The following is a 16,699-nucleotide window of genomic DNA, read 5'->3' on the forward strand; positions in this document are numbered from 1 at the left end:
ATTTCCAGCGGATGCTGGGTATATTATCAACCAAGGAAGCAAGAGATCAAGGAGTAGCCACTGGACACACATTGGGAACTCCTAGGATACAGAATAAATCTTCATATAATTAGACCACTTCAGTTTCCAAGCTGATGCAGGGTAAAGGTTCAAAAGAGATCAGATTTCAAGTTTTACAGGTATCCACTTCTTTGTCTTAAAGGATAAACTGTACACCTGATCAAGCCACAAAGATCTGAACATTCAAATTAAAAGTCCCTGAGTGATCCTGGAAAATAATGCATATATGTGAGTCTCCTTTACAAACCTCTAGGGAAGCTGTATTAGTCCATTTCCATACTGCTTTTAAGAACTGTCCAAGACTGGGTAATTTATAAAGGAACGAACTGACTCACAGTTCAGCATGGCTGGGAGGCCTCAGGAAACTTACAATCATGACAGAAGGAGAAGGGGAAGCAAGGCACCTTCTTCTCAAGATGGCAGGAAGGAGAAGTGCCAAACAAAGCGAGGAAGAGCCCCTTATAAAACTATCAGATCTCCTAAGAACTCACTCACTATCACAAGAACAGCATGGGGGAACCACCCCCATGATTCAGGTGCCTCCACCTGGTCTTTCCCTTGACATATGGGGATTACGGGGATTGTGAGGATTATAATTCAAGATGAGATCTGGGCGGGGACACAAAGCCTAACCATATCAGGGACTATGGCTAGGTTCCAGCTATATTTCTAGATAGCTTCTCCCTCTCCATCACTCACCACCCTGCCCCCAAACACACATAACCAATATCCTCACTTTCCACCTGGCCCAATTTAGGTTCCAGGGTCAGTTACTAAAATTTACTCTTTTGTAGACATAGGCACACCTCTTTTTCTTATCCCCTTTCACTGGAAACACCTGACAAAGATAAAACTGTGATTAAACCCAGTCATCCACCTACTCCACATGTGCACCTGAGCAATTAAAAACAGATGAAGAAAAATACACAACCTGCCAACAGTTCTTATCTCAAATTCATGATCACATATCACAATTGGGCAATCAGCACTGTGTAGTAACAGTAAAATACCCTAAAATACCTAGTTTGTTCATTTGTCTGACACCCAAGATTAACTATTTCATACTTTGTTCTCTGTCTTCAAAACTACTAGGACTGCCCCATTCTCCCAACCTCATGACTGCAGCATTGAGAAAACAGAAGCAATCACACCATTATAACTTTATCTTTCCACCATCAAAACCACCTACCTTGACCCATACTCTGCTTTCTCTACTGAAGACAAATGAAATGTTCCCACTCCAGTCAATCCAACTTTTCCATTAAGAGATGCTCTAAATCTCACATCTCACTTTCTCAATAGGTGTATTAATATATCCCTCTCCATTCTGCATCATTTTCTTCCCCCATGGATCTGTAGCATCTGCCTACAAACTTCCTCTAATCTTTCCAGTTACTGAATCCACATTCCCCTACATCAACTGTCCTATTTCCCTACTTTTTGAAAGAGTTACCTGTATCATTGTTTCCACTTTCTCACTTCATATTCTTTACTCAGTTTATCTCAATCAGGTTTCCTTCTCCTCCTCTCGATTTTTATTGAAATCATTACTGTCTGGGTCACTGGAGAAGTCCACTTTACGAAATCCAACAGTCACATGTCTGTTCTTCTCTTTTCTGACCTCTCAAATAGCATTCAATACTGCCCTTCATCTTGAAATATTTTCTCCTGTCCAACAAAGTGATCACCAATGATCTCCATGTCACTAAATTCATTTTTTAACACTATATAGTGATTATAAGCTCAGGCTATGGAGTCAGACAGACCTGGGTTCAAATTATGGCACCACCACTTTCTAGTATCCAATTTAAAGAAAGATGCTTAATCACTGAGTTTTGGTTTCTTGATCTACTTAACAGGAAAATACTAGCACCTACTTCATGGCTGTGAGAATTATCTTCTTTCTCTGCCCCTACTTCCCTCTAACTTTACTTAGTAGAAACATGTGACATGATTCACCCATAACAAATGCTCTCTTCCTTTGGTGTTTGGCTGTTCCCTTCCAATCACTGTCATAAGCTCCTCCAATTCTACTTGCCGTTTAAATGTTAGCATTCATGGAGTTCTATATCTTCTAAGTGATTTTCTTCCATTCTCATTATAATCTCAATGATTTCCAAACCTCAAGGTCTAGTCTACAATTTTCTCCCCTGTCTTAGGCTACAAACCTAACAATCTCCACCTGGATATTTCAGGTACCTTAATATTTGAAATGCTCAAAAGATAAACCTCTGTCCTCTTTCACATGCTTTTTCCTCCATCTGAAAACTCCTCTGCCTGTCAGTTTCTAATTCCTTGCTATTGGTTTCCATTTACTTCCTCCTTTGTATTAGTCATCAAACTCATATTTACTGGCTTAACATGTTTATTTCCTGCTAGCCCATAAACTCCATGATAGAAAATAAAACCTGCCTATATCACGAATACGTTGCCTAGCAACTCACATGCAGTAAATGTTTAAAAATATTGCATGAACTGATTTCTAAAAAGTTACTGCATAAATATTTGCTTTATTGAATTTAGCATTTTACTTGTCCAGATGTCTAATTCATTGTTAATACTTTTATGTCAAAATATTTATGTCAATTCATTTACGTTATTGTCATTTCTAATACATGAAAATACATCAAATTAAATTTAAAAGTTCTTCTAAACATACTCTGTTTTTAAAATTCTACAACTATCAACTGCCTCTGTATTTCTAAGCCTACAGTATTCAGAAGTTCGAAAAGACGAGTGAAGATAGTATTTGCTTCCTTACTGTGGAATCCCACAAATTTTTTAAAAAGGAATTTTAGTAAAAACAATGATATTTTAATTCTGAATTGCCCAAAATGTTTGGAGTATTTTTAACAGAGATTTTCTCCTCCAAGTCTCTACTGTCATTTTCTCCACATAAATACCAACCTCTAATGGTGTATTAATATTGTGCATTTTCACTCATCAAAGTTAAGTAGCATCTGAAACAATGTTTTTGTTAGCTTATAAAGTGTCATTATGGATAAATGCAGACTTTCTATTTGACAGCCTGAAATATGAAAAAAAAAAATCAGACACACCCACCCACAAACATGGAGGAGGTCTGCTTTACGTTATGCAGGAGTTATATACATATGATTTGTATCAATATACTTGACTACATAATACTGTCTTTTAAAAAGTCATGTTGACCACAAAACCAAAAAAAAAAAAAAAAATACATTAACTAGAGGGAAAACATTTCTGTATTTGCTCTTATTTAGAAAACATAAAACCTTGAAAGATAATTTCACTGAGAAATTGATCACAATGAAAAAGGATACAAAACAAACTAAGAATCGGAAAACTAGAGTCACAAAATCTTAAAAATATTTAAATAAATTTGATTCCAAAGAAACAGATTTTGTTTTCAATATATCTTGGCAATTATCTAACAAATAAGAATTATTTCTATTTTCTCTAACTGCTTAAATATTTGATCAGATTGCTTCTACATGTTCTATAATAAAATAAAACACATATAACAAAAGCTTGTTTAATTTGTACACTAATGTAATACAAAAGTTTAAAAGAGAGAGCACTATAATATTACAAAAATATCTGGGATTTTTACTGGTCTCCTAAAATCCAAAGTAATTAATTACCTAGTTATTAAAGAACGTATTTTTGAAATAGTAGTGTTACATCCTTCTGCAGAAGCTACGAAATCCTCTGAATGCAACCTTTGCATTTCTGTGTGTATTCCCCAAAATGATTTCGGAAAGCCATTTATCAAACTATACAAGATGTTTTGTCTTATTTTCGTTTATACCCTTTCACACAGTAATCATACTCTGGAGGAATAACCCTAAATCCTAAGAAGGCTTCATTCATTAATTCATTCATTCATAATCCATAAATGTTTACTGGGCATCTAAGTACATACACACAAAGATGTTTATTACAATAAAACAGGAAAATACTAGAAACAAACCCAGTATTTGACCAAAGAAAAATTAAGAAATCCTAGTATATCTGTCATAGCCATAATATAGTCATTTAAAATATATTAATGATGAATATGAAATAATATGAAAAATGATTTGTTACAGCATTAAGAAAAAAAGGCAGAATATAAACTCAAACAAGTTATATGATCAGATTCTGGAAAAAAAGTTTGTATTAAATAAACACTGAAATAAAATAAAAAATAGATTGCCTGCATCTTCAGGGTAAGTCTAACGAGTTTTCCTTCCACATTTCTATAATTTTTAAGTTTTCTACAGTAAACACATACAGCTTTGGTAACAGAAAAATGAATCACAATGATTTCAAAACAAAGGCAAGCAACATTAAAAAATAATTTCACTTAAGAGAGGACAATAAAATTATTCCTGTTTACAGATGACATAATCCTGTATGTTAAAAAAAATCCCTTAAAATGCCCCAAAAAGTAAAACAACAAAACACAAACAAATGAAAAAGAACAAATTCGGTAAAGTAGGATACACCTTACAAAATCACCATACAAAAATCAGATGCATTTCTTCACAAAAATAATGATCTAGCTGAAAAAGAAACCAAGAAAACGATCTTATTTATGTGCTCCCACTTTCCCAGCCACCACTCCTCTAAAAAGAATAAAATGCCTAGAAATAAATATAACCAAGGAAGTGAAAGATCTGAAAACTATAAAACACGAATTAAAGAAACTTAAGATGACAGAATTAAGTAGTAAGATATCCCATTTTCATGGATTGGAAGAAATAATATTGTTAAAATGTCCATGCTACCTAAAGCAACATACAGATTCAGTGGAATCCTATTAATATTCCAATGGCATTTTTCACAAAAATAGAGAAAAATAATTCTAAAATTTGCAGGGAATCAAAAAAGACCCTGAATAACCAAAATCATCTTGACAAAGTAAAACAAAATTAGAGGTATCACACTTCTTGATTTTAAATTACATTTTAAAGTTACAGTAACCAAAACAGTATGATACTGGCATAAAGCCAGACACACAGACAAAAGGAATACTACAGAGAGCCCAGAAATAACCCAAGTATGTATGTTCAATTAATTTTTGACAAGGCCATCAAGAAGATGCAATAACTAAAGAATCATCTTTTTAATAAATGGTGCTGGGAAAACTGAACATCCACGTACAAAACAATGAAACCGGACTTTTATACCATACACAAAAATCAAACTCAAAAGAGATAAAAGACCTAAACATAAGGTCTGAAACCACAAAACTCCTAGAAGAAAGCACAGAGAAAAAGCTCCTTGACATTGGTAGTAGTCATATTTTGAATTATCACACCAAAAGCTTGAGGAACAAAAGCAAAAAATAAACAAGTAGAACTACATCAAATTAAAAGCTCCTGTACAGCAGAGGAAACCACCAACAAAAAATACAGCCTATGGACTGGAAGAAAAATTTGCAAACCACGTATCTAATAAGGGGTTAATATCCAACATGTATAAGGAACTCACACAATTCAATTAGCAAAATAATAATAACTTGATTCTAAAAGAGGCAAAGGACCTAAATAGACATTTCTCCAAAGAAGACATAAGAATGGCCAACAGATATATGAAAAGATGTCCAATATCACTAACCATTAGGAAAATGCAAACAAAACCAAAATGAAATATTATCTCACACTTGTTAGAATGACTATTATCAAAAACACAACAGATAACAAATGCTGGTAAGAATGTGGAGAAAACGTAACTGTACACTGATGGTGGAAATGTAAATTAGTATAGCCATTAAAAAAAACGGTTTAAAGGTTCCTCAAAAAACTAAAACTAGAACTACCAGGAATCTCCTGCTTGGTATATATCCAAAGAAAATGAATCCAGTATATTGAGATATCTGCATGCCCATGTTTGTTGCAGCATTATTCATAATAGCCAAGATATGGAAACAACATCATAAGTATCTATCAAGAGATAAATTGTGATATATATATGTGTCCATATGTGTGCACATATATATATGCATACATATACATATATATGATGCATAAACACACACTCAGAAATATAATTCAACCTTGAAAAAGGATATACTGCCATTCGGAACAACATGGATGAATCTGGAGGACATTATGCTACATGAAATAAGACAGACATAGAAAAATACTGTATGATCTCACTTATACGTGGAATTTTAAAAAAATGCCTAGTTGAACAGTGGTTATCAGAGACAAGGAGAGGGAGAAAATGGGGAGAAGCAGGTCCATGCATATAACTTGCAGTTACATAGGATAAATAAGTCTGAAGATCTGATGTACAGCACGAGGACTATAGTTAATAATGTTGTATTGTAAAGTAAAATTTTGATGGGAAAATAGATACTAGGTGATTTTACCGTACACACAAAAAAGGTAATTATGGCAGGTGATGGATGGGTTAATTTTCATAATGGCAGCAACCATTTTACTATGCATATTTATAGCAAAATAGCAAGTTGTATACCTTAAATATATACAATTTAAACAGCCACTCAACAATATTAAGCATGTGAGAGGATGATTTTTTGAATATTTGAATTATGTCCTATCAGTTGAATTATCTTCTTTGTATGTCTAAGGGTGAGAAAGTATTCTTTAGTGTGATTTATTCTAATAAAGACATGACATGGGATACCTCAACAACAATAACGGAAAATTCAGACCAACTCATGTACATAGCTAAAAAATGTGAAGGTCCTTCCAAATTAGTCAATACTAACAACACCTTTAAAATGAAAATATTTTAAATTTCTATAACAAGAATTCATGATTTGAATAGCATATATATTTTTCTCTGAGAAACTTGTCTTAAATAGATCTGAGGACATCTTTTCTTTTTAACTGATATAGCTTATTTGCTCACAAGACAAATATGTACTCAAATTAAGAGAAAATTTTAAGTATTTTAAGATATTCAAAGTTAAAGTGCTGGTGTCAGTCAAAATACCAACATTTGTTACAAATGACATCATTGCTCTCTACAATAAAGAACTTTTATCTGACTACAATTGGCCTAGAACTAGATATATCATAAACTAATAGAGCCATGGACTATTTTCTTTTTTCTCATAAAGAAATTAATACAAGTGACAGAATGTAACAAAAAAGTCAATAATGTAAAAGCTGTTAATATATTTTATTTTGGCGAATGATCATATACAAATTTAAAAAGCCAAATCATGATGATTTCATTTATTTGTTCTATACATATGTGATTAATAAGCATTAACTTTGTTTATGAAAATAAGAGAACTCTATTGTTCTATACAGATTAGAAATGTAAACACTTAGCATTTCCTTGAACTACTGACTTCAAAATTATATCAATGTTATTTCAAATAACACTGTGAATGCCAGAAAAGGTTAGATAAGCAAAGCACTCTACTGCCCCCTAATGAAATAAACTTTAAAAATAATTCCGAAAACTTTTCGAGGTGTCTGTGGAACAGGAAAATAATCTCACTTTGCTCAACACAGTAGACAAACACTAAGACAATTAACCAAAAACAACTAGGATACATATCAAAATACTGCAGGAAAGCTACAATCACCCAGTGTTTGTGATAAAATTAGTAGAAAAACAGGAAAGCCTTGAGACAGAAATGTTCTAAGAAAGAAGACCACAGTCACAGAATGTTCAGTATGATAGCAATTAAAACTTCACTGCAGGCTACATTTTTCATGTGTATGTTGGAAGTGAAAAAGAAGAAAAGGAGCTCCTTATAAACTACACTCTTCAGTGAATTATAGTAAGTTTTCAGTGCAACAGCTCAAAAGTAAACACCACCAAAACACTGTAAAACACAATTCACAGTGACTCTAATCCTCCCGGTTGTTTAATATATGTATATTTTCAGGATAACTACACCCTGTAAAATACACATATACAAAAACTGTACCCAATGCTTCCTGTTTTATACAAACACCAATTTCATAAGTATGACAGTGTTCTATTTTAAGATACTTTATATTATAAACTAAGTACTAATCACTTTTAATCTTCCTTTTTATAAAAGCTCCCCTTTCCTTTAATAAACTTGTTTTCTAAAACATGCTCCATACACTCATTCTTTTTACTTAATATTCCAACCTGTGAAAGAATTTTCATTTCAGAACAGAGTAAATATTTGAGAGAAAAGTAGTTTATGGTCCTTAATAACAGGAGTTACATAAAAATCAATGTAAGGAATAAGATGAAGAGAACAAAGAACAGGATGCCAAGTCATAAAAACAAGAAGATAAACATCATTCTCAGCAAACTGACACTAGAACAGAAAATCAAACACTGCATGCAATGAGAACACATGAAACAGGGAGGGAAGCATCACGTAATGGGGTCTGTTGGAGGGAAACAGGGGAGGGACAGCGGTGGGTGGGGAGTTGGGAAGGGATAACATGGGAAGAAATGCCAGATACAGGTGGTGGGGGGAAGGTAACAAACCACATTGCCATATATGTACCTATGCAACAATCTTGCATATTCTTTACATGCACCCCAAAACCTAAAACAATAAAATATATATAAATTTAAAAACACAAAGAGATAAACAAAGGAAAGAGCAATAATTCCAGGCAGCAGTTCACTGAGGAAAACAGGTATAGTAGTTAACCGTTCCTTCACAGCTAGGGCACACCACATCACTTGGAGACAGTATGTTTCTGCCCAGGTGGTGGTAGCTCTATACTTCATTATGTGTCTATTGTTTAGGAGATACAACACACAGGCATTAAATGTGTACAATGTTATAAAAGAGAAAGGCAATACGAAGAAGTCGCTTAATGAAAGGAAAGTATCCTTTATGTATGTGTGCTTCTGCTCTTCTTCCTAAGCATATTTGTTAATTAAAATGGTGCTCTAGCTCTGCACCTTTAAAGGTATAAGGTTAATCAATGTGCATACATACATTTATTCAAATTTTCAAAATTCAAACACACAGAAAAATATAAATCTACTCAAGCTCATATTTCAAATGAATTAGATTTCACATCTAGATAGTCACATCTTTCCTGAATAATCTGAATGTCTTATTAACATGGCTGTCCTACTTGAAGCATTACTCTTTTATTCCTACAGCCTAAAAATATAACAGACACATAGGCATACTTTGAAGATATAAGAAAGATGCTAGAAGGACTTGGAAAAGGACTTTGGAAGCAAGCATTGCAGAAGTCATGATGCTTAAAGCATATCCAATATATGTGGTGAAAATAGTATACTTCCACCGTACAAAATGCTTTTAGCTACACAGACTTAACATTAGGTAGTGATGAAAAACAAAACAAAGGAAGTATACAGCTACTTGGAATGTGCATGTATGTATGTATTTTCACTCATGGAATAGTTCCAGTATACGCTGCTGAGTTCCAGATCATTATCCTACACCTCAAGGAATACCTTACTCAGGTCACGGAAGAAAAAAAAAAGGGGGACTTTCCAAGCTCTTTTTCCTCTCCCTTATTTCCCGTAAGCATACATATAAAAAATATAATCAAGAAAAAAGGGGGAGGGAATGCAAGGAATGAGGGAAGAGGTAATAATTTCATTAGGAAATAAACTGAGAACTTTGAATTAAAACAAATGGATTTATTTTAGCAAAAAATAAAAAGTTTTATTGATGTTGATGGTAGTAGCCAGCATTTATGGAGCACATGCTGTAATACTAGGCACTGGACTAAGCACTTTACATATACTAGGTATTCAGTCTTCAAAAAAATTTTGTGGATGGATACCATTACCTATATTTTACAGATAAAGAAACTGAGAATCAAAGATTAAGTAATTTGCCCAAGATTACATTACACTAAACTGCAGAGCACACGGTAGTCCCCCCCCTCCCCTGTGGGGGATACATTCCAACACTTCCCGTGGAGGCCTGAAACCATGACTAGTACTGAACCCCATATACGCTGTCTTTTCCCATACATACAAACCTATGATAAAAGTTAAATTTATAAATAAGGCACTATAAGAGATTAACAACAGTCATAATAAAATAGAACAACAATAACAACACAGTGTAATAAAGTTAGGTGAACATGGTCTCTTTCTCTCATCTTACTGTACTGTACTCACCTATTTCAAATGGCAATTGACAGCAAGTAACTGAAACTACGGAAGGTAAAACTGCTGGTAACAGGAAACCACTAGACATACTGTAACAGCTTGACTCTAACCACTAAGTTCATGTTACTTTCCAGTGAAAATGTGTGAAATAAAATGACACTTTTGAAACACTGTAATAAACTAATAAATTCTATATAAGACTCAAGTCAATTGCAGAGAATTTTGTAGTAATATAACCTGGGCTAGGCACTTGTTAAAGAAGCCAGAAATGTGGATAATATAATGAATAGTGAAAGTTTTAACAAAAAAGTCATAATATTTGCATCCTTCGATTCCTGTTAGAAACAAAAACATCTCTTCCATTATTCTATTATCACATTCAGCCACTGTAATCTCCTTCTTCAGATCTTCCCTACTATCTCATTTTCAATTTTATTTTGTCTTAAGATGAGATAGTGTGATCTACTTAGGAGGAAAAAGTCACTCCTTCCCTTCTATCTTAAAAGATGATCAATTACATTATAATATATGATAAAAAGCTCTTGTCATATCTGAAAGATATATTTCCCTATATGCCACAGTATGAAAAACTATTTTATAGCAATGCTCTGATTTTTAATAATCATGTTCAAGTTGTTCTGAAATTAATAATAAAGTAAAAAGCACCATGTGGTGTAAAAAATCTATTTCTCAAAAGCTGGGATTTAAATACATGTAGGCATACTACACACACACACACAAAATAAAAATACAATTCAGGTCACCATCATATTGTTCCAGGCAATAGCTGGACAACAAACAATATTTGCGCTACTACACATATTCAGCTTAAAACATGGAATACTCAGCAATACCCACAAATACCTAAACCATTAAATTCGTAATTCTGTTTGGTCTTCACCAACTTTTTTAACTACAGAATTTAAAAGAAGACATTATGAAATATTTTTGTAAGAAAGGTACCTTGCAAGATAAGCTATTTCTTGATAAGCTATAGGTAAGTAACAGTGATATTTAAATATCTAACATTTAAATACCTAACAGTGATATTTAAATCTGACATCAGTATCTGTCAAAAAAGATACACTTATTAATAATTGTTTAACTCAACTATGTTTAAATTTTAAATCCTGAGAGCAAAGACTGCTAAGAATAAAAAGTGTTAAGTAAGTCCTAACAAACAAAATACATTCTTTTAATGGCATGCCATTTCATACCTTCGAATCTTCATTGTTCACTCCGAGTTGTAATACAGCTTGAGGAGATTTTAGTTTTGCTTGAGCAGAGTGAGCCATCTGAAGGTTAAGCTGCCATCCAACAGTCTCTAGCTTTAAAAGATAGGTGCAGATTGGAATCAGATGGTAAGGAAGGAAGAAAACAGTCAACTTTAAGCAAATCTCCACTGAGCAGGAATGTATATGGATAGCCTAGGCTTCAGAGAAAGTCAGTTCCAGGGCTCCTTTAACCTGCATACTCTGCAAATTCTCCCTCTGGACTTATTAGATTGGCCTCATGCCCCACCTGTCAAATTTAACAGCAAAAGTCATCTTTAAATATACTCTATTCTAAAAATAAAAAATTCTAATACCAAGCAATGAAATATGCTAAAAGAGCCAATGGTTTTAAAATATTAAATAGTAAATTACTATTTTAAATAGTATTTTTTAAAACTAATGATTTTTAAATAGTTACAAATTTCAACTTGTAAACAGCATAAATAGGTGAAAAGCATTTTAATGACTTCCCATTGTCTTTCAAAAATCTTTACATTAGTTATTATACACGTAAGATTTGCTTTTTTTCTTTAGAGGAAAACTAAAGTATTCTGATGTTAAGAAATTCACACCTTTAGACACAATGAATTTAAGTAGGCAGAGAATTGATATCTCTTACCCAGCAAATGTTATCCAGCAGACTATCATACTTTCCAAGGTACTCTTACTGTCATTCCCAGTTACAAAAGAAACTAATCAGAACATTTCCTTTGAATTTATTAATTAACAAAACAGCAAAATTTTAATCAAGTAAGACAAAAATAGTAAAGGAAGACTAAAGCAGAGTTAACTTTTCTTATAAATTATTAAGAAGCACAGATGTGGCTTTATGCTGAACTTGACAGTTTATTGGTGCCTCCAGCATCAGAAGTATAAGGTTTTAGATTTAATTTCCTGTAAATATTTAGGGAAGCATCAATATTTAGGGAAGTTTTGTGAAATGCAGTTGTCATATGCCTCTGACAACATGACCCTAATAATAGATTTAGTAAAACTACCTTAGCAATACTGGGTAAGAATGGCAGGCTCACAACAATTTTTCCTTGACTAGAATACTAATCGCTTAATTTGAAAGACTGTTCAACAGTTAGAATCACAGCAGTGACTCAAAGCCAAGTTGGAAAGAGAGCAATGAAAGTATTATCTATTTGAGAGAGGATGTAATGAGAAAATAAAGATACAGTTCTGTTCTTTCTGGCACTAAACCTTTTAGAGGTTATGGGTAAAAAGATGGGAGATGTTGTAATCTATAATATATTTATAATACCTAATAAAAAAATAAATTTAATGGTACATGTTAAGTAAGGATTCTTTACATACTAATCTTTAACAGTGATTACAGTAAGCATAGTCTCTGATACTAGCCTGCCACTATTATCAAAAATCACATGCAATAGACCCTCCAAAGAAACGAATAAATAGCATAACCATTATCATATATAGAAAAACATTTGCATACATGTTGTCTTAATTGAAAAGCACATTCTAGGTATTCATATGGACCTGTAGGACATTGCATTTACCTTATTTAATTGATTCTATCCTCTACATTATGCACTTAACTAATGAAGAGAAATATTAAGTGAATAAATTAAAACACACAACCCACTTGGATCAGGCCTTGATATTAACTAGTGTATGCTTAGGCACTGCATAGAGATGATGCAGACAAATCAAAAAGAACTCTCAATTTGAAGCTCATGCTTTGGTTCCTGCTAAGCTTTCACTAGCTATGTGACCCTGGTTAAACCACAATCTTTCAGGATCTCAATTTCCTCATATAAAATGGAAATAAATCTGTCTGAACTACCTATGTTTCTGGGTTACTGATAATGCCAAATAACATGCACACTCAAAGGATTTGGGAAACTATAAAGTATTATATTGGTCACCTAATTTGTTCTATAGTATCTTCCAAACATTTTTCAAATTTTGCCAAAATTCATGACTCCTCTCATTATCCACATATTCTCAGACTACAACAATGGTCTTCTAACTGGGCTACCTTCCCCCTATAGAACCTCATCTCATCATCCCACTTCCCTTCTGAAAATTCTCCATTGCTCCTTACTACCTACAAAATAAAATCCAAATTCAAGTTCTAAGTCTAGTATACAAAACCCCTCAGGATGTGATAACGCTATTCCAGTCCTATGTTCTAAAACATATTACTAATTATCTATAATTTAGCCACACTAAACCAAATAAGATTCGCAGAACACACTATGCTGTTTCACATGTCTATTCTTTGGCTCCCATGTCACCTTCTCTGTGATTTTTCTCCTTTCCCTTCCCTCTGCAGTCTGCTACTCTGTTCCCTGAACACTCTGCACCTTTCTCTATTAACATTTAGATCAGTGTATTGCAATAATTTGCCTACATGTCTATCTCCCCAAAGTAGACTGTTAGCTCCATTAGGAGACGGCTGGAGTCTTATTCACCTTTATATCTTTGTGACCTACAACAGCCTCTGACAAAGTCAACACTAAAGATTCTTCTCAAACAAGTGATCAATCACATAACATATACAAACTTTCAAGAAGAAGTATTTACAAGAAAATGAATGTCTGAAAGGGGAAGAAAAAAGCTGTATTTCCACTCGGATATAGCTTTGGTAGGAGGCAGGATTGCAACCTATACAGCTAATATTTGGTTGGTTCTTCACATACACAAACACACACACACACACACACACCCCCCTCCTACTTGTCACACATACAATATTATCTGCAGACCAGAGCTTGTCCACAAATCCTTTTTATAATGAGTAAACATTACCCTAGCTTTCATTTGGTTTGCTAAGTGGCAGCTGAGTGTGGGCTGTGAAGTTCCATACTAATTGACCTTAAGCAAGCTACACATTCACCTCTTTGAGCCTCAGTTCCCTCATCTGCAAAATGGAGACAATAAAACCTGCCTCACTACGTTGTAAAGGGTTAAATGGCACGTTGTCAAATATTGAGGTAGTGGCACCTCCTTTCCCAATTTCTCCAATTAAGTGTTCTGTCCAATCTGTATATTCTCTCCTCAACTAGATATGTGTATATTTATAATATGGCTATGAGTTAGCCTTCTTTGCTGACATTATAAATTCTCTTTTGAAAATACAACTTAAAATATATATCACACAAGTATTGTGTGACAGTATACTATCAAGTATTTTGATATTAAAACTATAAACCAAATTATATATTTTAAACATATTTACAATGTTCTACTTATTATATTCATTTTAGAAAATTATTAAAAAGTCATATGACAAAAAGATACAACTGTAATTTTAAAGATTAAAGAGATAGGCACACAATGGCCAGCCTGCAAACCTCATGTTAATCAAGACTTTGTTACTTATTCACAAAACTACTTAGCCAAGTGGCCAGAAGAAAGGACACATTGGAGTCATCACTTAAATATTTTGGATCACAGACTATTTGATAACTGAATGAAGAGTACAGAAATTTATCTCAGAATAATGTATACACATTCTTCTAATTTTGGATAATTGCATCCAGTTTTGAAAGACTCACGTACTACTCACTCCCTAAGTCGAACCAAGTAAATAACTTCTAGATTAGAGTTTCTTTGGCCTCAACTAACAATAAGAATGACTGACATAACAAATGTCCAGAAGACAGAGAAGCAGGATCAATAAATTAACAAACCACATTATTAGTCCCTGGGTAGCAGAAAACTAATAAGTGAACTGTACCACTATTTGCCTTGCATTATTTTCTTAAGGCTTTTTGCCATCTATCAGAAAATACACAGTATTTATTTGTTGACTACCACCTAAGATTCTAAACTTCTTGAGAACAAAGGTTTTTGTCCTTTTTATCATTGCTATATCCAGAGCACTTAGAATAATGCCAGCATACAGTAGGCACATTCTACATCTACCTGTAGAATTGAATTGAAATAAATTAAAGCATATAGGAAAGTAGTTTTTAAAAGAGTCATGAATAAAAGCATTCATAGATTGGCTTTCTTAATTTCCAGAGCCTTTTCTATTAAATTTTGTGATAGAGATACATTTGTCCCATGGCCACATGACAGAGCAATAAAAAAAAAAAAAACTGCTGACTTCCTATGTGTTTGTGCATACAAACACTCATACAAGAAGTTTCACAGAAAATAATCAGTATTCAGAAAGCTTAAATGAAGAGAAAACATAGAAAGGATAACTAGTATTATAAAACTAATACCTTATAGATACATAAAGCAATTTAAAAACCTTTCTTTTCAATGAAAATAGAAGAAAAAGAAAACTAATACCCCTGTGAGATAGGTAACACTTATTTTACCATTTCACAGATTAAAAACATAAAATAAATGTAAACATTTGGTAAATTGGGATAAAGAATATATCGGGCTTCCTTATATCATTATTGCAACTTTTCTGTAAGTTTGAAATTATATCAAAACCAAAAGTTACAAGAAGTTGAGTCGAGTAAGAATCGTCAGTAGACACTGAATCAAAGTGGAGAAAGTCTCATGTGGGTATGTTTACATAGTCACAAAGTATCTACCCCCAGTTGCTCTTTACTTATAAAAGAAAAGAATAGTTATACAGTGGAGAAAATCACCTTACCCATGAGATCAAAATTAACATCATCAAAAAGTGGCTAATGAACATCAAAGTACCAATAGGTGTGATATTCTGCAAGTCACAATGTCACTTACACTTTTTTGGTTACAATATTCTAACCAAAAAATCAGAATCTAAATCTGATCACAAAGAAACAAAAGAAAAATAAAACTTGAAGAATACCCCATAAAACTAGTGGTATATATACTTCAGAAATATCAATGTCCTAAAAGCTAAGGATATAAGTAATTCCTTACATTGTTTAGAATATATTATTATATTATTTGCCATGTTTATAGTAGGCATTGTGATAAAACAAGCCACAGTTACTCTGCCAAGGTGAAAATCTTATATTATTTAATTATTCCTGAGACTCATAACTAAGCAAATAGGACAGTCATCAATATTTTAGTTACATGTGAAATAACAAAATCCAGTATAGAGTTTTGCCTTAAGTTAGCTAATTATATTTGCTTCTATTTAAAATAACACTCTATCCTGTGTACATCATACCAAGGAACTATATTAATGTAATTTGTTTTATTATTTCATATTAAAATTTAAATCTGAGCGTCCTTATATTTTAACGTTAATAGGTTTAAATATGACCAAAATAATATAAAACACAGGAAAATAAGCTACTGATATTTATAATGGTTTTCAACTCATGCCAAAACTGTTAACACAGTAGTTAGGCATCTCACTTACATTACCTTTCTACCTGAGAATGTTA

The 16,699-nt window shown here is 33.0% G+C and overlaps 1 protein-coding gene across 3 annotated transcripts in view; it reads right to left on the bottom strand.

Annotated features, from left to right (window-relative positions):
• Positions 1-16,699, bottom strand: part of COMMD10 (COMM domain containing 10) — a 194,657-nt gene that overhangs the window by 131,446 nt on the left and 46,512 nt on the right. For 2 of the 3 annotated variants that reach the window (XM_003920677.4, XM_010339622.3), the window contains exon 5: positions 11,325-11,435. The exons of the other annotated variant lie outside the window; for it this stretch is intronic. In XM_003920677.4, the coding sequence (XP_003920726.3) occupies positions 11,325-11,435 (111 nt within the window). The remainder of the gene's footprint in view (positions 1-11,324; positions 11,436-16,699) is intronic. 3 annotated transcript variants of the gene reach the window in all.

The sequence above is a fragment of the Saimiri boliviensis genome, chromosome 1 (assembly GCF_048565385.1).
Source record: "Saimiri boliviensis isolate mSaiBol1 chromosome 1, mSaiBol1.pri, whole genome shotgun sequence".
Lineage (NCBI taxonomy): Eukaryota > Metazoa > Chordata > Mammalia > Primates > Cebidae > Saimiri > Saimiri boliviensis.